General features: G+C 37.6%; 1 protein-coding gene across 1 annotated transcript; it reads left to right on the top strand.

The window, feature by feature from the left end:
* The first annotated feature begins 2907 nt into the window (after positions 1-2907).
* On the top strand, positions 2908-15988 carry LOC107087022 (extracellular matrix protein 2-like). Its single transcript, XM_015378352.1, has 10 exons — positions 2908-3334; positions 3837-3991; positions 4068-4277; positions 4355-4571; positions 6319-6434; positions 7989-8121; positions 8211-8368; positions 9557-9696; positions 15186-15512; positions 15618-15988. Exons 1-10 carry the CDS (start codon positions 3145-3147, stop codon positions 15787-15789), a joined length of 1818 nt encoding a protein of 605 aa, XP_015233838.1. The 5' UTR covers positions 2908-3144; the 3' UTR covers positions 15790-15988.
* The last annotated feature ends 6284 nt before the right edge of the window (positions 15989-22272 follow it).

Below are 22272 nucleotides of genomic sequence, written 5' to 3'. Positions count from 1 at the left end.
TCTATTCAGAGTTAAGTTACACTGAAAACATTCCACGTATGCAACAATGCTGATGGTGTTGAGGGTTTCTTGTCTCACCTGTCATTGCCGATTGCAACATTAAAAAAAACTCATGGCAAAACACATTGAATTGTCCTTTTAATCATTGCTGTCTATCGATTGTTTCTAATCACACATTAAGAACAGTCCAGTGATGCTGTGTAGAAATGATAGCACTAATGGTTCAGGACCTTTGAACATTGGTAGGAATGTTTGACTTTAATCTTTTGACCTCTTGTCTTATTTAGACACATCAGCCTCTAATTTCACTCGAATACCAAAGCATCTTAGAGGAAGTTAGTATAATTATAAGCTGCTTTTTTTCTGGGAGCACAATAGAACTTTCTAAACGTGGAAGAAAATACTAGCAATGGAGATCAGTTTCTATCATCATGAAATGACGACTTCTAAAGCATTTAAATGGATCAGGTTTGCCTGTTTAAAAAAAAAAAAAAAAAAAAAAACTTTGATACTTGGTAAAAGATGCAGGCATAGAAAGTAAAACATGAAGAATCCTTTTTCAATCCACTTGGAACAGGCTTTCCCAACAGAATCACAGCTGCAAGTTAAATAAGTTCAAAAAGGTGACTACAATTTAAAATTTTAGGGTTCTGAGGCATTCTTAAATGTGTTTAAAATATGTCAGCCACACTTGTCTGTCTTGATACCGTGCAAAATTACCATTGTATCTGAAAACAGCATTTTAGTATGGCTACTGTTCAGAATATAGAATATCTTAAATTTACTTATGTTTTTTTTTTTTTTTTAGCTATCAAAAGAGCTCTATCAAATGTTTTTTAAACATGACATTTACAGTAAGCCCAGTCCTTGGATGATTGTTTGGAGATGAGACCTCCATCTACCTTTTGTATACCAAAACAAAGTTACTAGGAAGGCTCTGCAGAATGCAAATATTTTTTTAGGCTAATCTGGCTGTTTGATTTGGTGTATTTGAGTATACAGATATTGCAGACTGAGGAACTTGCTTTAAAGGTACTTTGTTGCCACTATCTTCATAATTGAACCAGCTTCCTTCAACTACATCAAAATGTCAACCACTTTTATCAAATGTCTGCTGCAGAAAACTTTTGTATCACAATGTATTTAAACATAAATCTCATTGCAAGTGTGTGAAATAAACCAAAATAAGCTAATTAAGCAGCACTTATACTTGGTACAATATACTGACAATTTTTTTTTACAAATATCAAATCTCCTGCATTAGTCTGATTTGATTCTAATGATTTTGTAAACTGTTAGGTAATTCATATCTAGAAATGATAGGATAAAGGTGATGCCATTCAGGTTTTTCTTTCCATTACCAAACTCTGAATTGGTGCTTTAATTTTTTTCCCCTTGCCTTCTTTCTGCCCTTTTAACCCCAAGCAGGTCATCCTTGATTTCTTTTTTATCAGTGTGTGTGTGATACCAGAGGTATTTTCTGGTTAATCCAATCACCTGGATTGCCTTAGCTTGCATTTTAGAATTGCTAGAGTGAACCAGATTGTATTTTGCATGTGAAATTGGTGCTATAAAGTTGATATGACATTAAATGTGCATATCTTTAATATATACATGATTGGTATATATCTCTGTTGTAATGGACTTTTTCTTGTTTTTGAAATTGCAAATCTGGACTTTGTGTTTCTAAAATGATCTTTAAAAGTCTTATTCTACCATATAAAAATGCCTTGAGCGTTGAAACAGTGAGCAGACAAAAAGAAACTCTTGAACCAGCATTAGCTAGAGTTTAAAATGGTCTATAATGGGATTTCTGTTTTTTACACTGTAACTGGAAAAACTTTAACTTTAGTTTTGGTTCTTGAGGAGGAAGTATGAGGCTCCTTGTCTAAACATGGCCGCCCTACAGTGTTTCCAATTAGGTTTCTTTTGCTTTAAAACCAAATAACCTCATATTACAGCATTTATATGTATTAATAATTGCACCATGGCTCTGCTGTCTGTATTTCTCCACTGTACAAACAACTCATATTAGCAAAGCAAACCTTTTTAGTGTATGAATGGAAAAAAATCAGAATTTAGCCCCATCCTTTAGAGTCAGAACTGTAATTTAGCTGTGCTGTTAGACTGGGGTTACAGTGGGGTGCTGAATGCGGTTGGGAGATTACTGCATGTTCCTGTCAGAGCTAAAATGAATATGTGGACTCTACTGTTTACCTTGGAGGAGCGCATCAGGACCTGAGTGTTTCAGTGTTTAGTGTGAAGTTGTCCCAGGTGCCATTTGGACCATGTCTAGCACCTCTGTCCCAACAGCTGCACCTAATGTGTGAGAATCATCACTCTTTCTATGAGCTAAATTTAATAAATAGTATGTAATACATTGTTATCATACAGGTGCAGCTAATTACAGTTATTGAAGCAGTAAAAATTCCCATCTTGCCTCCTCTTTGAGCTCAGGGCAAAGGGTGAGTGTCATGATGCACAGTTTATAAAGAGTAGGTAAGCAGAGAAGGTAAAGATGCTTTTATTGTTCCCTCCTCAGAGTTCATGTTTGTTTTAGTATGTGGATGCTAGTGGAGCCTTTCCAAACATGGATGTCTCTGACTTGAACTGTCTATCAACTCTAGTCCGTGGCTGGCAGCGTTTAAAATACATGTTCTCTGTCCTCCTCATCGTCTAAATCAGTCAACACGGATTGAATAAACTTTTCTATCTATTTTTGAATGCTCTGTACCATAATTTCTTTCTTTTGGGGGTTTTATAACAGACATAAGAAAACATTTTTTTTAACTTACAAGCTGCTGACAGAGGAGAGAGAAAGCCAGAGAGAGAGGAGCCAAGGACGAGAAGGCGTGTCTATACTTCCTAGTATAATGATGGAGGGCCTTTATTAGCATGGGGAGAGTTTATTTTTCAACCTGTCCACCTCCCAGACTTTTCTTCCATCCTCTTTCTCTCTCCTCATTCACTAAACGATCCTGTAATACAAGGACTTTTAGAGAAAGAAACAGCTTTACAAAGCTCTAACAATATTTTTGTTTTAAATTTGACGTAAAATTTCTTTTTTTATATATTACCTCAGACTTTAAGTTCTTTATTCATCCCTGGGATCTAAACTAGACTTTAATAAGCTAAAATCCAAAAATGCAAATTCCAAGGATATGGATCGTGATCATTTTTGTAGTTGGCACCATTTTTTCAGGGGAAAGCAAAGAAGTTGATGAACTAAACGCAATGCTAGAAATCAACTCTGATGCACCTGAAAAGGAAATGGCTACTAGTCATCCATGGAGGATTGAATCAGGAGAGAACCGTTTGGATCCACATGTTATTGGTGAGAATATGGAACTTCTATTTCTGCCTGTTTGATTTTTTTTATAATGTTGAAAAAAATATCAAAGTTAACGTATACGTTTTTTTTTTTTTGTCCTGCTTATATAGAGTAGGAACCTGATATTTACTAAATACATAAAAAGACAGATGACTGTGGGGATGATTCTGGAAGTTTCCAAGTAGAGAGTAACCCTTATTAGTTAAAAAGGGGATTAAGAGAACAGCAAGGTCAATTATTCGGAGTGGCCATCTTATCTTAATGCCTTGATACACCTAAAAAATGAAGAGCTGAAAAGATGTAAATGTAAACTAATATAAATTGGTTAAGTTTTGAGGATATATAAATGTCTGATTTTGGAAAAAGAATATTTAAAAGAATAAAAAAACAGAAATAATTTCAAGAATACTAACAGGCCCAGTTATAAAATATTTTTTAATAATTGTATTTTAACATTTGACTTTAGCTGTAATTTTTTCACTGACTGTATGTATTTATTGTGAAGACTCGGGTGCAGAAGTGCAGCCTCAACTGGAATTAGGAGAGAAGACGGATCAGAGGGAAGCTGTCCCACAAAAGCTAGAGGTTGGTCGAGGAAGGAGAAGCACCTGGGGGAGGAGAAGACACGCCGCTACAGTAGAGACCACTGCATATAGAATAGCAAGTATCAAGCATTTTTCAGGATCATTTTAATATATTTATTTTTATTTACCACCGTGTCAACTATGTTTCACAGGCTGGATTAAGCCAACCTCTTAAAGGATGGAGACAGAGCATGAAGGGAGAGATGGAGACCAGCCTTCTTATGGCTACGCTCAAGGAACTTCATGCAGAAAAGAAACGACTGATGGATAATGGAAAAACACAAGAGGAGGGGCAGGAAGAAGAAGAAGAGGAGGAGGACAGTGATGAGGAGGAGGAAGAGGAGGACAGCGATGAAGAAGAGGTTTGATTTTATTGTGAAATTTTTTATTCAAGACCAACTATTTCCCAATGTAGAGACATTTTTCCATTTCCTGTCAGGAGGAAGAGGAAGAAGAAGAGGAAGAAGAGGAAGAGGAAGAAGAGGAGGAAGTAGAGGAAGAGGCCACAGAGCCTCCCACCAATCAAACACAGTTCAACATGACTGAGCTTCCTGATGAATGCCAGGCTGCAGACCGTGAAATCAGCTGCAGAGGTGTTGGGATGATTCATCTGCCTGTTTTCCAGAGCCTGGATGTAACTAAGCTGGACATGGGAGGTGTGTGACAGGACTCTGTCCTCGCAAATAACACGCCTGTGTGTGCCAAATGCAATTATGTAAAATTTCATAAGGAACATTGTCAGATTTATAGATTAGTGTTATCCTTTTTTTTCCCTGTTTTTAGTTCCACCGACATATGCATCATTTGTTTGAATGTCATTTTTTTATTTACTTATTTGAACCTCTTTCTTGAATTAACCGATGATGCAAACTTAAATTACTTTATAACAGAAACTCTTATTTACTGTATGGTGAATTTCCATTACTTCATATTGATTCAAAATTATATATAAAGGCCCAAAAGTATACACTTTTACTAATACTATCAATTCCTTACCAAAGATTGTTTTTTATAGCCACATACAGATTTCTGACCTAAGGCAAGGCTAATTAGAATAGGGTTGTCTAATGGCATGAAACCAGCTTCTGTTCTTAACAATACTATTCCATGAAGTTCAACATTCCAGAAGGTTGATGTTGAAGGTTTGTGCAATGAAACCATTCTACTGGCACAGAGCCAGCTCTTTAGTCTGATGTGACCACAATTATTCTTGGCAGTTGCTATTACATTCTTTGGACAGAAAACCTCCCTATGACTCCACCAAACAATGCTCTAGCCATTATGGCCAAATATTTCAGCCCTTGTTCCCTCTCATCATTGAAGTTTTCTCAACACTGTAGGTCAGTTGTGTATGTGGGCCACTAAAATTTAAGATGTACAGCAATCTTTAAGCTCATCGTTACCAATATACAAATAACATCCATTTCATTGTTGACAGAGAATCCTGTTTACCAATAGATTCTGGTTAAATAGAGGCTTAAGACCTTGGATGATTTTGGGTTGTTCTTGTACACCCTAATCAGATTCCCTTCATCCAGTGGAAAACACTTTTGAATTATACTGAAGATTATTGAACTTATGGAAACCCCATAAATACAGGTGAATGAAATGCTAATTAAAAGTATATGTATGCATAATATACATGTTGAATTAGTAAGGAGTGAAGAGAACTGAGACAGAGAGATAAAGGCATAAAATTGATAAAGTGAGCTTAGAATAAGCCTCTCATATGATTTATTTTGCATTATCCTTATTTTAAGACTCTTATAAAAAAAAATATACTTCATAGCAGGAATCAGCACTAACCAAGCCAAGACTAACAATCCTCTCTAACCACTGGCCTCCTAGAACAAAAACTAGAACTACAGCATTAAAGTCCAACTCAGATCTCAAAACATAATGATCTGGCCCCAATAGCTAGGCTGAGCTGTATATAAAGCAGAAGGAGCGGGTGGATAAGATGAATGATAATTAGTGATCGGGGAGGTTTCGGCAAGTGAGTGAAATGAGCAATTAGGCCAGCTATCAGGGCAGCGAACATGACATTTAGATTACATTTACATTTAAAGATGCTAATTGGTGTATTTTAGAAAAGCATTACATTCAAACATGTGAAGTCAGTTTAAGGTTTTAATCATCATTACCTCTTTTTCCCAAATATAAACAGAAGGCATCATTAAACAAAGCTGCACATAAAGGCTTCAAGATACCTTAGTTTACAGAAGGATTCAAGCTAAAAGTAGATAGCAAGAATTAAGAAGGAGGTTTAAAATCTCTAATTAGAAACTCAGAAAGTTTAGTAATTTTTGTTTCCACATATTTTTTAATGGCCACAAGGTAAGACTTAATGTAAAAGCAACATGTGAAATACTTCATGCACGGTCTATTACTTTGTGTTTCCAGAAAATAACATCAGCATCCTCGCTCCAGAAAGTTTCTTTGGCCTTCCTAACCTGGATACACTGGATCTGAGCCAGAACCAACTGGATGATGAGTCGTTTAGCCAAAACCCGCTGCTTGTGAGTGTGACTGCTCTCTTAAAACTGGCTTATGAAAAGCACACAATTTCATGTGATTTACCTCCTAATGCAGCATAAAAAGCTACAACTCTTTTTGCATCAATGTAGTCCAGGTTGTTCCAATAGCTCACCTACATTTTTGGATGTCAGGGAAGCTTTTAGCGATCAATCATAGAGATACCAATGCAATTTCAACAGATACAGGTTATGAAATCAGCCATAAATCCATAAAGCATGTCAGCAGAGAGAAGCATTAAGTGGTCTAAAGGTTTTTTTCTCTGACTTTGAACTTGACAAAATAGATTTTACCAACACCATGGAGGGGACATGGCTCTCCCCATCATCTGTGGAAACTTCCCCCTGAACTTCAAGCAACCTGGATTTTCTGCCTTTCCGTTCTCCCTCGCAATTGATGTAAAAAAACAATATTTTAAGCTAAAAGAGAGGACTTTGGACTACAATGTCAGACTTTTTTTGGGGGGTGGGGGTGGTGGTAACCTTGTAAATCTCCCCTAAACTCTTGAAATAACTTTGCTTTCTCCAAACCATCTCAAGTCTTGAAAACCTTGTTCTACCGCTACTTTTCTTTACTATGCTTGGATACATTATTAACATCTAGATTCTTTAGCATAATGTTTTATCTTTTCAGGACAGCTGTTTGTATGCCATAAAATAACATATCTCTATTTCCTTTTTTCTATTGACTTTATGTGTAATTCTACTTTGTGTTAGACTGTAGTTTCGGTTCTTGTTATTAGTAAACTTTCATTTTATTCTAAGTAAACTTTCACTTTCTGATTTCAATTACTAACATTAATTTTTCACTATTAACTGATCAATGATATAGAAATATCTAACTTCTTTATTATCACCCTGTTTAGTTTCACCAAAAATAAAAGAAATAAAAGAAAATAAATCGGCATTTTTGGAGGAGAGAGGTTCCTTCCCTCTTGAAACGGACATCTGTAATCTGCTAAATCACCGGACTGTATTTGTCACTGTACAGCTAATGAAAAATAAAAGTCAAGATAATTTGAGCTGTATTAACAGATGCTTTCTAAGTAAAACTTTCGACTGATCTCAGGCCATAATCCCATCCCAACCACACCGAGGCCACCACTCTGCGCTGACCAATCATTACTCTCGACCACTGATATACTGAAGCCAATAGGGTGAGGAACGAAAGGAAATTATATTTGGAATAGTTTATTTTCACCATTTTCTCTTCACCTCACCATAATGACAGAGGGCTGATGGACTGGCTGGAGGAATACTGTAAAAGATCATGTCCTCTGCTTTCCCTCACACATAAACCACCGGAGCCGTCTCCACAGAAGAAAAAAAAGAAAAAAGAAAAGCCTCCCACAGTGGTTTTGCTAAAAATAAATCATGAAAAATGACATGGAAGAGATTCACAGAATAGCAATTCTTTCATTTGGTGCTTTGCTGTAAAATCAAAGTGGTGTACAAAATTATGGACTGAGAGTTGGTTAGTTTTTTTTTTTTTTATCAAACTGTTTATCTCTTTTTGAAGTGTACTTTTCTTTTACACAGAACTTGACCGTCCTGAGAAAACTGAATCTGGATAGCAATCAGATCACCCGGATACCAACCCTTCCTCCATCCCTAGAGGAATTAAACATTAGCAACAACAAACTGACTGTTCTTACCGACCAATGCTTGGAAGGTACAACTAGACCCAATGCCACACAAAGAGAGACACAACTCAAATAGGAGTGGATTTCTAAATATAAAAAACCTGTTTTTACCTCTTAGGTTTGAAGAACCTGCTTAAGCTGGAGCTGAGGATGAACACCCTTTATGAAGCCAGTGTGTCACCTACAGCTTTCAGACCTCTGCAGAAACTTCTGGATCTTCAACTGGACAACAATCTCTTCCGTTCCATTCCTCTAGGCCTCCCTTCATCACTACAGGTGTGCTTTTATGCATCTGTTGCTTTCTGAGGGTATGCAAACATATCCGAAGGGCTTGTATTTGCCAATGATTTTTGGAAGGCAGGTTATATTACAATCACGAGCCTTCTGGTATTTCATCATGACTTCATATACCAATAAGAAACAGAGCATAACTGTGAATGTTGTGATTTTTTTTCATGAATGCACATTAATAGTGTGACATGCATTTGTATTAATCCCAACTTCTACCTTTAAATTCAACCCATTAAAGGTAATTTTCTTTTTAGAAAAAGGAGGCTTGCCTTCTTCAGGACAGAGCAGAATTCCTCCCTCAAATAGAAGGGTTAAAGTATTTTGGGGTCCTGTTCACGAGTGAGGGTAGAATGAAGATCGATAGACGGCGCTCCGATAGACGGAGCTGAGCCAGTCGACGTTCCTACCCTCACATATGGTCATGAGATATTGGATCATGACTAAAAGAACCAGGTATTGGATACAGGCCGCTGAAATTAGCTTTCTCAGCAGGGTGTCTAGGCACTCCCTTAGAGATAGGGTGAGGAGCTCGGTCTTTAAAGAGGCTCGGAGCAAAGCCACTTCTCCTCCGCATCAAGAGGAGCCAGCTGGGTGGCTCAGACATCCGATTCCTTCTGGATGCCTCTTATTATAAACCATCTGTGGTTTGGAGCCTCAGAGGTTTCATTTGAGTAGATTAATAAAGGAATGACATCCTGAAGTTAAACAGAGCAAGGTTGTAAACGGACATTCCAACCTTTGAACATCTCCTAGAGCCTTGTTTAAGCCATCGTCAAGAAAACGTATTGGTAAGTCATAACCACAAACCTACCAAGACATGGCAGTCCATCAAAAGTGGTGACTCGGACAAGAAAAAAAAATAAAAATACATAAGCCAGAGGAGCAGGCAAAAGGCCCATCATATCACTAGAGGAGCTGCAGAGATAACAAACTTCAAATCTGCTGAAAGTAAAACCCCAACATATGTAGACTTACACGTCATTATGTTTCAAAATGATAATCTAACCTGTGTTGCATCGTTACATTAATTCTTGATGAAATATATTTAGGGTCTTAACATAAAAAGGTGTGAATTTTTACTAAATGTAATGTTTACTGTACTTGCTTGATAGGTCTCTAGGTAGTTGCTTTAATCCATCTTTGTTTTAACTTTGAAAATTCATCATATTTTAGGTTCTGAGGATGAGTGAAAACCTGATTGAAGAAGTTACAGGTGGGCCACTGAGGGACTGTATTCATCTGAGAGTGATTGACTTGAGGCACAACTATATCCATGATCAAAGCTTCACAGGCGACCCCTGGACCCGTCTCAGGTATGTGTCAATTATGCAGTTGGTGCATAGTGCCACAAGAGGGCAAGCTGCTCATTGGGAGCTTAACCAAGTGAGCTACAGTTGGTGCAATTAGATCTGAAATAACCTCAGTCACATAAAGTCGATAAATATAGGTTTTATTTAAAAAAACCTTCTATAATTAAATGTTTTCATCATCATTATCTGCGGTCAGTTCTATTCTAAGTAATAAACTCTTCTTTGAGGGATATAAGTGATTATTTTCAGCAAAAATATCTCTGTTTTCTTGCCCTTTACTTCACTTTCTCTTACGCAGTCATAGTTGCATATCGCACAAGTCATGGCAGCTAACTTTGTGTACTTAGAAGAGTAGGGGTGTGATTTAGAGCTGGAGGGCAACTGTGTGCCTGCATGTGTGCGTTTGTCTGTTTAAATATAGTGAATTCCGGTGGGTTTTGCTTTTCTCCATTGGAACCTTGTGAACCACAAAGCTTCAGGGAGAGCTGAGGAGAAGGGAACATACTAGGGAGTGCAGGAAAGGCAATTGTAAATTGGTTACTTGTGTAGTCCAAAACAGAGATAAAAAAAAAAAAAGGAGAAATTAAAACACTTTAATGCAATGTGCTGCTTTTAGTTAGTGAAATGCAAAGCAGTCAGTTTTTTATTCCCTCCTGCTGAGATTACAGCTAGAGGACAGTGAAGGTTACAGGCCACTGAGGACTGAAACTAAAAGCTGGGATCTGTCTTCGATGTACTTGGTGCTCTACTAAACTCTTATGTCATCATTTGCCTTCCTAATGGTGTTTAGCTGGAAAAATGGCAGGATAAATATGCAATGAAAAGATGATCTCATTCCCCAAAGCCATAAAAATAATTGGGTGACACCTGATTAGTATTCAGAAGAACTTGTTTTTACCACAATAAAAACAAAAATCTCCCTCAACAATTTAATGATGTTCTAATTTGTTTTTCAATGATCTTTAAGTCATAACACAACGAGAACTATGGTGATATCTTGCATTTTTTGTTTAGTTTTCTATTGGTCCTCTCGTGGTATTTCAGGTGTGTCTAATATGCAAGGCCAGTATTATTGGACAAAAACAATTCAATTACATGCTGTGAGTGGAAATGCTCTCTCTAGGTGCGTGTGGTTAATATAGTCATTTAGACAGGGTGAAATAAAACAGGGTGTTTTTGTACAGTTTATTAGCAAACGAAATCATTGTGGCGGCAGCGTACCTGGTCATACAAACTCAAGGGTGAAGGATGCTATAGGCAGCAGCCATGGAGCAATGCTGTAAACCTATGATGCTCTGAGACATTATGGAAAAAGAACCCCCCTATTAATAATTTTTGGGCCCCAGATGCTTCCTACTGTGGTGACAGAGAACAATTAAGTATCACGCTAAAGTGCACCAGCAGAGGGCCGTATATTATGAATGTGTGACTGACTCTACTTAATCAAGCATTGGCCACATGGATGCAACAGTAAGCTGTGTTTGTACGTTTTTAAATCGTTTGAGATTACAGATACACTCATTCATCTGTGTTGAATGAATGTATGTGGAGTGTATCTGAGCAAGTTCATCACCTGGAGATGCAAAACCGAAAGAGTGGTCAGAATGGTAGAAGTCCTGGAACCCTTAGCACCTAACATAAGTAAAGAACCAGTGAACCTGGCTCTAAAAGGCACTGAGAGACAAACAGACACAAGGCATGACTTCAGACATCTTGCCCTCTACAAAGGAAGGTTGTCAGTGAAGCACAGAGACGGCAGGTCCAAGGCCAAGAAGGCACAGCTACAATGCCCCCAAGCCACGTTAACATCTCTAGTCTCCATCGAACAAGCCTGTAAGGTTCAGCTTGGCTGATAAGATTAATTGGGCTGTTTAAAAAGATCAAGTGATCTGTTTGCAGGGAATCAACTTTGAAATTACAAAACTGAGGGAGATAGGATTATTATATACTATTATAACAAGAGAAAACTGATTTAGATGAATGGTCCTCTACTTCCATGAAAGGTTGGTCAGACTTGTTTGACCAGACTAGGCAAATCTTATTCATGGATTTTTAGTTGAGGTTCCAACCTCTGGATTTTACTGAATTTACTGAATACGTACGTCTGGGAAACGAGAACCCTAATTAATTTAGCGGTCAAACATTATTTTATAAATATCTATAAATCAAATTTGACAAGTTAAAAATTCAGAATTAAAAAGTGTGTCCACAAAAACTAGGTCATGTGATTTTTTATTTTGGAGATGTGGCCAACCCATTGATATTAAAAGTTATTCTAATTTGAACAGGCCTGTGGTTCAAGATAACATGTTAGAAGGATGGCAGACCTCACTATACGGTCTAACTTTATTAATGAATTCTGGTAGAACAATTAAGAAGTTATTATTTTTCATCTTTTCTCTTGGTTTTGGGTATAAAATGATGGCTTGTCAATGGCTTTTCAATAATCTTTACAAACGTGGTCTTTATTTCTTGTTGTTTAAACTGTATTAAACATTGAATTAACCTGTTTTAAGTCCAAATGAATGATGAAACTTTTGTTAGTAAGGTCGAACTAGCCTGCTGCTTTTACCTTTTAATCTCTTATGGAAATACAAAATATACTGCTTTTGTTTCACTTTCCAACCTTTCATTCAGTCATAATTTCCTGCAAAATGTGCAATGAAAATTTGTGACATGTTATGTGGTAATTTGAATATTGCAATACTATAATCTGGTTAGTAAAGCTACAGTACAAGTTCTAACATGAAGAAAAATCATCTCAGCAGACTGTTATGCTGTAATTACTTTTTTTCCCCCTAGGATATCTTTGTTTGAATAACCATTTTCAATTTGAACATCTACATACAAAGAACTGTCTAAGAATGCATTATGTTTATTTATGTAAGGCACCTTTCCTGCTTTGTTAACCATTAATGACCTTTTTGTGTGTTTTCATCAGGTATCCCTGTTACATGACTGATTATGCAGAGTTTTGTTTCTATTGCAGTAACAGCCCTAAAGGGCGCCAAAAATAAGCATTTCTATTCAATCTTCTGGCACAGGAGAAGGTGTACACACCTACCTGTTCTTTTCATTCTGTTTGCTGATAGGGATATCAGTCAAATCTTATCTGTGTTCAAATCACTGCTGCCAGCCTAAAAATCTGACTTAACACTACATGAAAAACAGGGCAATGTTATGAACTACTTTCACTGATTAGTGTTACATAAAGCCCCACCCCTCCTATATCAGTTATCCCATCAAGCATATTTATTGCTATAAAAAACTTTTACTTCAGTTTTTATAATAACAGACTTGAAATAAGCAGCTTTATAAATGGATCACCAGACTAAAGACATAAAGAACTACATTAGAAGACAAGTGGCCTTCATTTTATTTTGTTCTGTAGAGTATTAGTTTTGAATTCTTGACTTTTATTAATTTTGTGGGATCGAAAGTCATAAAATTGTAAGATAACTGTGATGATTTCCTATCACTCTGCAGTTAGAGTGAGTGTATGAGTGTTGGGTTTGTTTGTTTGTGTGTGAGTGCCTGTGCAACTAGTGTCACATCTCAGCCTGAAAAAGCCTGCCCCAAAAATCTCTTTTTGTTTAAGGCCCTTAAAAAATTGGTTTCATAATGAGGTTACATAAACAGGAACACAAGCATAAGTGCATGCATCATTGCACACAGTACTCCCAGCCTATAATCAAGAGAGAAGGATTCAATTAAATAAGCATCACTTCACGTCAGGGTTTCATCTATAGTTTCAACTGGAACTGTTATTTACACAGCAGGATACAAAGCGAAAAAATAGAAAATAATTCAAAGTTGATTTGTAGCCAAAGAAGTACAGCTGCAGTACAATTAAATTCAGATTGAAATAATTTCAAATATGCATCAGTATGTTTTGCAGAGATTTGACAAGTTAATATAAAGGCTTCCAGAAATCAGGGCTAATATATTCAGAGTACATAGACATGCACAAGATGCTCTAATCCATCTGAAGTCATGTCTTTCCATTGTTCATCACTCACTTTACTTATTGTAAAGGTGTTTTTTTCTCGGTTTTGACCTGGCACAAGCGCCTTGTGTGATTTTTAAGAGAGGGGGAGATATGTGACTTTTAAAGTATCATATTCTGCTTTGGTTTGGAGGTTGTGCAGGCTATCTGTTCCATTACATTTGGTGGTGCTTTGCACAAATACATGGACAGCCAGACTTGTACAGTCAAAAACATTTGGGGATCTGATGTTGCTGTGTGCCATCTTTGAGAGAATTTCTGTGTATGATAGTTGATCTGTTTCACGTCATTTGTTTATCTGCACTGTGTATTTGTGTGCCTGTGGGTGGAGAGTGTGGATGGTGGAGGGTTCCATGGTTCTTTCTCAGAAGAGAGAACTGTGTGTCCCTCCGCTCATTAATACCATGTGCAGCTCTGAGCAGTGGCGGACTACCGCTGTGCTTACTGGCAAAGTTTGTGAGTACAAATAGGCAGTAATCCACTGTTCTGGACTGACGCAGGGACATAAAGATGGTGACATGTGGGATTAAGGAACAAAACTAATTATATATTTGTAAGAAATTAGATTCAGGGTTAAACACAAAGTTTCTTTGGTGTATGCAGGGTTTAGGTAAAACTGCTGCAGAAAGAGATCTCTCAAGTTCCCTAAAGCCAACAAAAAGCATACTTGGAAATGGTCAAAAATTCATTTGATTCATATTCCATGGAATCAAAAGGCAAAGAAAATAGTTCAGCAGCAAATCCAACACAAGTGGGTTTGACTCATTGGTCCCCAAATCAATTGACTGTATGGGCATTGTTTGGCAGCCTACGCTCTTTTGTTCATTCATATTGGTGAAGAACAGAAAATGAGTTCCCTCTCCTGCTGTGATCCATGGAGTAAATTGACAACAGCTGTGTGGGATCATGCAACAAAAACACTAAACTCAAAGTTCTACTTATTTTCCTCAGAACCAAGAATTCCCCTTTTCTCCCAGTAGATATTAAAGATTTTTTTTCTACAAACCAAACATTATAATGATATAATATTATTTTCCCAACACACTGCATTAGTTTGCACCCCCCAAACCATGCTCCCCAGTCCAAACTATTGCAAAAAGTGCATTATGTTTTGTTTATATTTCCCTCAGACCTTTTCCTTTCAGTCTCTCCTGCAGAGCTCATAAGAGTCCAGTTAATGTAAAACAGAGAGTCTGCTCTTAATTGTTGGACATCTTATAAAAAATTCAATTCAGGGACCTGTAAAACCCTGCATACCAATACCTCAGCTTAAACTAGTAAGCAGTTGTGCAATAGTTAGTCAGAAACTGTGAGTTAATGAATGAAGGGAAGTTTGTTTCCACTAAAGAACCATCACATGTCATTTCAGATCATAATGCCACACTGAGCACAAAGCAACGCCCCTTTCTTTGACATTGTAAAGACAATTACCTGATGGCAGCTTGGATTATTTCCTTCATTCCTTGTTCTCATTTATGTTTCTCAGATCTCTGGAAGATTTGGACCTTTCCCACAACCGCCTCACATCCGTTCCAACGAATCTGCCTCGCTTTCTCCGTAGACTGATCCTACAGCACAACAACATACGTCACATACCTGCCTTCGTATTCCGTCACATGCATGCCAGCCTGCAGTCCCTTCATCTCTCCCACAATGAGCTGAGCACAGAGGATATAGAACGACATTCATTTGTTGGAACCTACCGCTCCATGAAGGAGCTGCTACTTGACAACAACAGACTGCAAGATGTTCCCAGATGCATCAGGCAGTTTAAGAACCTGCAGGTCCTAAGACTGGAAAACAATCAGATCAGGTAAAAATGCTGTTAGATTTCTAAAATCTTTGAAATACTAAGCTTTTTCCTCCTGAATATTCTTTGCATGGAGATGATTTAAACCTCTGTATTGTATGCTTTCAGGCAGGTGAGGCAATGGGCAGTGTGCCACCCTCATAATTCTGGCTCCACCCTGACTTCTGTCCACCTGGAATATAATCTCTTAGAAGAAAGAGCAATTCCCCCAAAAGCTTTCTTCTGTGTCACTGATACACAAGGAGTCGTCCTTTATCCACAGCATGGAAAGCCGTCTTGAGCTGATACACATGCTGTGCTGGGCAAAAGCAAAACTAACAGCAATGTAGTTCTGGCAAGTTTCAATTTTATCCTCACCATGTTATCAGAGGAAGTTTGTAGAAAATTACATATGCAATGTAATTAGCTTAGTCGGTCAATCGGTTTCTCAGCAAGAAATTGTAGTATTTTGGCAAACATTAAAGACAGTATGAAACTCACACAGTTACTGGATTTCTTTACCTGTTTGTACTGCGATTTCTATTGGAATTCACAGTTGCTGAAAATCACAGGGTTACTCAGTCTTTAGCCTCAAGCTTCTTTGGGGGTTTTACAACTTAGAACAGTTAAAATGTCGCTAGATTAGGTCTTTGCAGGAGTAGTCTTTAATCAGCTAGAATCAAGCTAAGGGTGTGGTGTAGATGCAGATGCAGACTGAAGTAAACTAAACTTCTCAAAAACAAAAAGGTCTGACCTTAAAGGGCCCCACTTTGAGGGTGAATTTTAACATTTTGTGTCCCTATCTCCAGGTAATGTCCAGACATCCAGCAAACAAACAACAACAAAACAAAAAACCACAACCCCAAAATGAATGTTTTGTAGTAACCTAATCAAAGTGCAGACTTAAATCCCATTGAGATCTTTGGCATCAGCTTAAACGAGTCATTGATGCTCCAAAACCTATCCATTGCTGCTGAATTAAACAGAAGAGTGAGCCAAAATTCCTCCACAGTGATCATTTTCGGTCATGGCAAATGCCTGATGACAGTTTATTGCTGCAAAGGTTACTACAACCAGTTATTAAGTTTAAGGGACAATCACCTTTTCACATTGGGCCAGGCTTCTTTTCCTTAAATAAATGAAATCATCATTTAAACTGGGTTTTGTACCTGAAACTATGATTTGTGCTATGTAAAGGTGAGTGGAACCTGAGGAAATTGTGTTTGAAAACAAAAAACAGCAATCAAGTACATCAGGTTTAGAGCAATCAGACATGAACAGCAAAGGAGGAAGTAGATCTGAGACCAAGGAAACGGTAAGGCAAGGTGGGTGGGGAGATGAGTCCCATTCAGAGCTCTTATTGCTCAGAGATGGAAGCCACCTGACATCTTTTACCCCAATAACCCTGTTTGCAAATAAGCTCTCAGATCGTAATGTTCTGTTTTCTTTATCTATTTAGTGATTTTTTACTGTCTGTATTTTAATTTAATTTCAATTCTATTTATTTATATAGAGCCAATTCAAAACACATGTCATCTCAAGGCACTTTACAGTTCTCCAGATCATCCACTCAAATTGATTCAAAGTTTTCTGTCTAAGGAAAACCAGTTGATTGCATTGACTCATTGACTCGAATGCAATCCCTCACACTAAGCATGCATGTAGCGACAGTGGAAAGGAAAAACTCACTTTTGACGAGAGAAAACCCCAGCAGAACCAGGCTCAGTGTGAGCGGCCATCTGCCGAGGCCGACTGGGCTTCAAGGTGACAGAAGCAGAGATGCAAAAGGCAACTGTAAAAGGCGGCCCCATCCAGGTAACACACAGCCAGGCAGACGAGCTTCGAGCCAACTCCCATGTCAGAGGATGAAGAGAGCACATCCAGCCAGTCACAGTCAGAGAAACAGGACTACACTGGAAAACAGGCAGATCTTCAACCTCTATAAAACAAAGGTGTTGATGGAAGCAGCACAGCTGATATTTCTCTCCAGGATGGAGTCACAGCCAAACAGGAACAGACCAGGCGAAGCTACTATGAGAAAAAGCAGAGAGAGCATAACATTAGAAATTTAACTAACAGATTCTGCAGAGTGGAAAAAAAGAGATAGAATGAAGCAAAATGATAAAATAGGGGTCCCTATGTCCTAGTCTCAGCTATTTATATATATATATATTTTTTTTTATCACATCTTGTATTAAATTTGAGTTTTGTATAATTTTAAATCCTTGCACCAATAAAGGATTCACATTTAACACGCTATCACTTAGTCTAATAAATAAAAATATGTTGAGTGTTGAGTGTGTTGAGTCCAGTCCAGAAAGAGAAATCTGGATTGACAGATGGTGCTATTACTACGTAAACTGCTACAACTACAGTGATTCAGCCAACAGCAGAGTTTCTACAGGCTCTAAATGAAGACCAGAAGGTCTCTTGCAGATGTTTGAGTTACAAATGAAAAAATGTGTGAACTAGGCAGATGAAAATAAAAATAATGTTCTGACTGAACAGCACCTGTATGTTTTGAATATGTTGTATGAACAGACAAATGCATGTTAGGTCCTCTTCCTCTGTGCATGGCTATGTAATCACACGTTAGATCTTTGCTAAAGCCGTGTGCAAGCCATGAAATCTCCAGTCTCTGTAATTGTACAGTCATTTGGTAAATGGCACATTGCTGTCTATTTTCAAAAAATACAATTTTCCCTGTATTTCCTCAACAATTATTTTTAAACTGAAGTCTTCACATGTGTTTCTGCACAGATGGATGCTTTACAGCTTGGAGTAAAACATTTAGCTCCAATCACAGCTAGCCATAGAAAGATGTTTAATTTCTAACATGTTTGACTCTTTAAATGGTATCCATCATTCACATGTGACATGTTACTCAATAGCAAAGTGCACTAAACAGATGTTTTGGATTACATTTTGGATTACATTAAAACAAGCCCCCTTTTCTAAGTGGCTGACCAAAGAACAGTGTCAGGCTTCTCTTCTTCAACGTACTTTCTGTTCTGCTTCAAGACAGCAGCTTCCTGTGTTTGTTAATGGATTGAAGGGGGCTGCCTGTTAATGAAATAGAAAAGTTCTTTTTTTCTCCAGAACACATGGAGAAAAAAACTGCCAAAAATTTCTTTCTCTGGGGCTGCTCAGTGGCGCAGTGGTTAGCACTGCTGCCTTGCAGCAAGAAGGTTTTGGGTTCGATTCCTGGCCTGGGGTCTTTCTGCATGGAGTTTGCATGTTCTCCCTGAGCATGTGTGGGTGCTCTGGTTTCCTCCCACAGCCCAAAAACATGACCGTTAGTTTGATTGGCTTCTCTAAATTGTCCTTACTGTAGGTGTGAGTGTGTGCATGAATGGTTGTTTGTCCTGTGTGTGTCTCTATGTTGCCCTGTGATGGACTGGCGACCTGTCCAGGATGTGCCCTCCCTCTTGCCCATTGACTGATGGAAATAGGCACCAGCAGCCCTTGTGACCCCACTTGGGACATGAGATGATGGATGTTATTCAGAATCTTGCTAACAAAAAAACATTTAAATGTTTTTGATATATCAAGATATCAATGGCATTGCTTGTACGCTGCTAATTACTAAAACTAATTTTTATTTGAGACATCTGGGGATAGTGTAACGCAGCACCTCAAACACAGGTCTTACTTTTGTGGCATCAATGAAAAAAAATTTAAAAATCAGACCAAATATCAAGAACTGTTGACCTCCATAAGTTAAAGTATTTCTTGGTTAAAACACCATTAAGGCTGTGGTCTCAAGAAACGACTCACCCCCAGAAAAAACAAAACAAAAAAAAAACAAAAAATAATAATTTTCCGAACTGTTTAAATTAACCCAACATAATAAATACTTAATCACATTTGCCCTCATAATTTCTAATTTATCATCATCACTCTGCCAGTTTCTGATGGTCCTATTGGTTTTCCCATCATGCTTTCAACCATTTCCCAGTTCATCGTTTTTTCTTGTTTTCTGAGCACTACAATTGATTACTTCTACCATGAAAAGAACAAAATCTTTCTTTTTTACAATCAATGAATCTTCAATCTTGGGACATTGCTCTGGAGGTTTTGAACTTGTAATGTGCTTAAATGATGGTTTGGGTTTTACTGACTGGGATGAGATCCTTTTTGAAGCTTCAGCATAAAGCCCAAATCCTTGATGTCCTGCAACTTCTAGATGTGTCTCTGCTTCAACACACCTGACTTTAATATGAACTCATTGACAGAGATCTGCATAGCTTAGCTGCTGTTACTGAGGTAGTTTAGATGCTTGCCAACCGCCATTAAAAATCAAGGAGAAAAAAAATGTAGTTTAGTCATTGGATTCAGGTGTGTAGGGCAATTGAAACTTCTAAAAGTAGCAGGACATCAGCCTTCAAGGATTTGGGCTCAATACCATTGAAGGCACTACTTCTCATAGTATAGCAGATTGTGTGTCTCAGTTATAAAAACATTTTAGAGCTTATGATGCAAAATACCTTGTGAAGATACAGTAGTGACTGAGGTTGGTAAAATTATTTCCTTTTGCACATTGAAACAAGTCATTTAAATAAATCATGGACTACAAGGTGGTGAAAAACCAACAACAAAAAAACAACAAAAAACCAACTACAAAAAACCAACACAAAAAATCTGATTTCTTTTCCAAATGTACTAAAAGACAAATAGCTTATGCTTTGTTTACATTTCCTCCAATCATAGAAATGTAAAATGTGTTTGGCTATAGCCACTATTGTAATATTTGGAGGGAAAACATGGTGCTTTGAAGCCTAAAAACACAAACCAGACTGATGTATGGAAGGCATCCCCAAAGTCGGTCCTCGAGGGCCGCTGTCCTGCAGGTTTTAGAGGCTTCCCTTCTTTAGCACAGCTGATTGTGATTGCTGTTCAGCAAACGCCTGTTAGTCAGCTTTCAATTAAAATCAGCTGTGCTGAAGCAGGGAATCCCCTAAAACCTGCAGGACAGCTGCCCTCGAGGACCGACTTTGGGGATGCCTGATGTATGGGGTTGGCAGGCTGTTTTTGTTTTGCAGCAGGAGGATCAAGGGCACGTCCCTCAATAGGTGGCATCATACATTTTTTTTTATTTTGTGTAAATATCAAAGCAATGTCTCAAGAAATTTGCCGGGAAGATGAGGCCTGGACGCAAATTGGTCTTTTAAAAGTGCAATAATCTGAATCCTGCTCCCATATTTATAACAAAGTAGCCTAAGGGTCAATAAAGTCAACATTTTAGAGAGACCATCAAAACAATTGATCTTAGGTCCATGAAATTTACTGGTTAGAGCTAAGAAACAAAAGGGGCGTTTACACAAGGCAGATTATATAATTCACACAGATTTGCCAATTCACCCAAGAAAATTAGGCCATTGCTATCAGGAGCCAAATACAAAGGTAAAGTATGTAAACATCTGGAGTTGAAGAAAAATCTATTTTTCTCATAATTCTGGCAGTTAGAAAATAGAAATAAAATGGCAAACCCAACTAACTTAAAACAGGAACAAAATGGTTATGTGTCTGCAATGTCTGTAAAAGTTTGACTCCAAATGTGTTTAGAGCCAACATCTGTTTTTTTTCTGGGCACTAATAAAAAAAGCAACTCCTTTGCTATCAGCGCTCAATAAATCCCAACACGTACTATGTATCATATAAAAAATACGCTTAACATGGCAGCACCAACTCAAGACAAAGCAAGCTGGTGCCCCGATCTCTAAAGACACGTTAACTGCTGAGCGTCACAAGGCGGAGGGAGTTTAATTTGAATGCCAAGCCCTCTAGCTATAGACCAACACCATAATCAAGTGAACCACAGCGGGATGTAGACAGACACACAGAGAAAGACTGGTATCCACACTCCCTGCTAGTAAAGAGGAGTAAAGAAACTGAAAATATTAAATGTTATCTGCCAATTTATTTTTCTTTTTAGCTTTGGACAAAGCCATTAGCCCATTGCAGTTTGTCTATGTCTGCTTCCAATGATGGTGATGGATGTCACAAAGACTGCACACCAAAGTAAGTATAGAAGTATTGGAGATTCATAGGGACTATATAAATATAGTATAATAGTATAATATAGTATAGTGTTATATACTATAAATATAGTATATAATATAAATATAGTGTTCATATCAGGCAAGAAAAGATCCCCAATGAAATTGATTGCCAGAGCTTCTTCTGCTTCACTCTGGGTGCTGGGAAAATATGCAGAGTAAAGAAGTCAGGAAGACATGGCCCTATATCCTGCCAAAAAGGATCTCATACATAACTGTGAAAAGAGGAAAAAAATATCTATAAATGAGTCACATAAAGATTGAAAACAACAGTTCCAGAGAAATATGTATTCTGTAAAATCCCTTGAAGATCATCCAGAGACTCTGCAGGCCAGTTTGTATAATAGCAGCAATCATAAAAATATATGCCAAAAAAAACTCCTTGTAAAAAACTGAACTTTTCCTGCACATTTAAATGACCTTACAATCAAAACAAACTTGCAAAAATACAGTCTATTGTGGACAGAACTGCCAGAAAAATAAGTCTGAGAATGTATGTTGTCTCCTCTGATTTGTGTATGTGTGAAGTGGCATTAGGGACCTGAATCAAATTCCACTTACAACCCGAAGCAAAGCTGAGAAGCCCTTATTTAGATCATCTGTAGGCCTCAGAAATAAAGAATCATTTAATATCTATCTATCTATCTATCTATCTATCTATCTATCTATCTATCTATCTATCTATCTATCTATCTATTCTTAAACTTCTGTATACAAATGAATAT

Source organism: Cyprinodon variegatus, unplaced genomic scaffold (genome assembly GCF_000732505.1).
Source record: "Cyprinodon variegatus isolate N-32 unplaced genomic scaffold, C_variegatus-1.0 Scaffold171, whole genome shotgun sequence".
NCBI lineage: Eukaryota > Metazoa > Chordata > Actinopteri > Cyprinodontiformes > Cyprinodontidae > Cyprinodon > Cyprinodon variegatus.
This window is presented reverse-complemented; position numbering and strand designations above follow the sequence as displayed.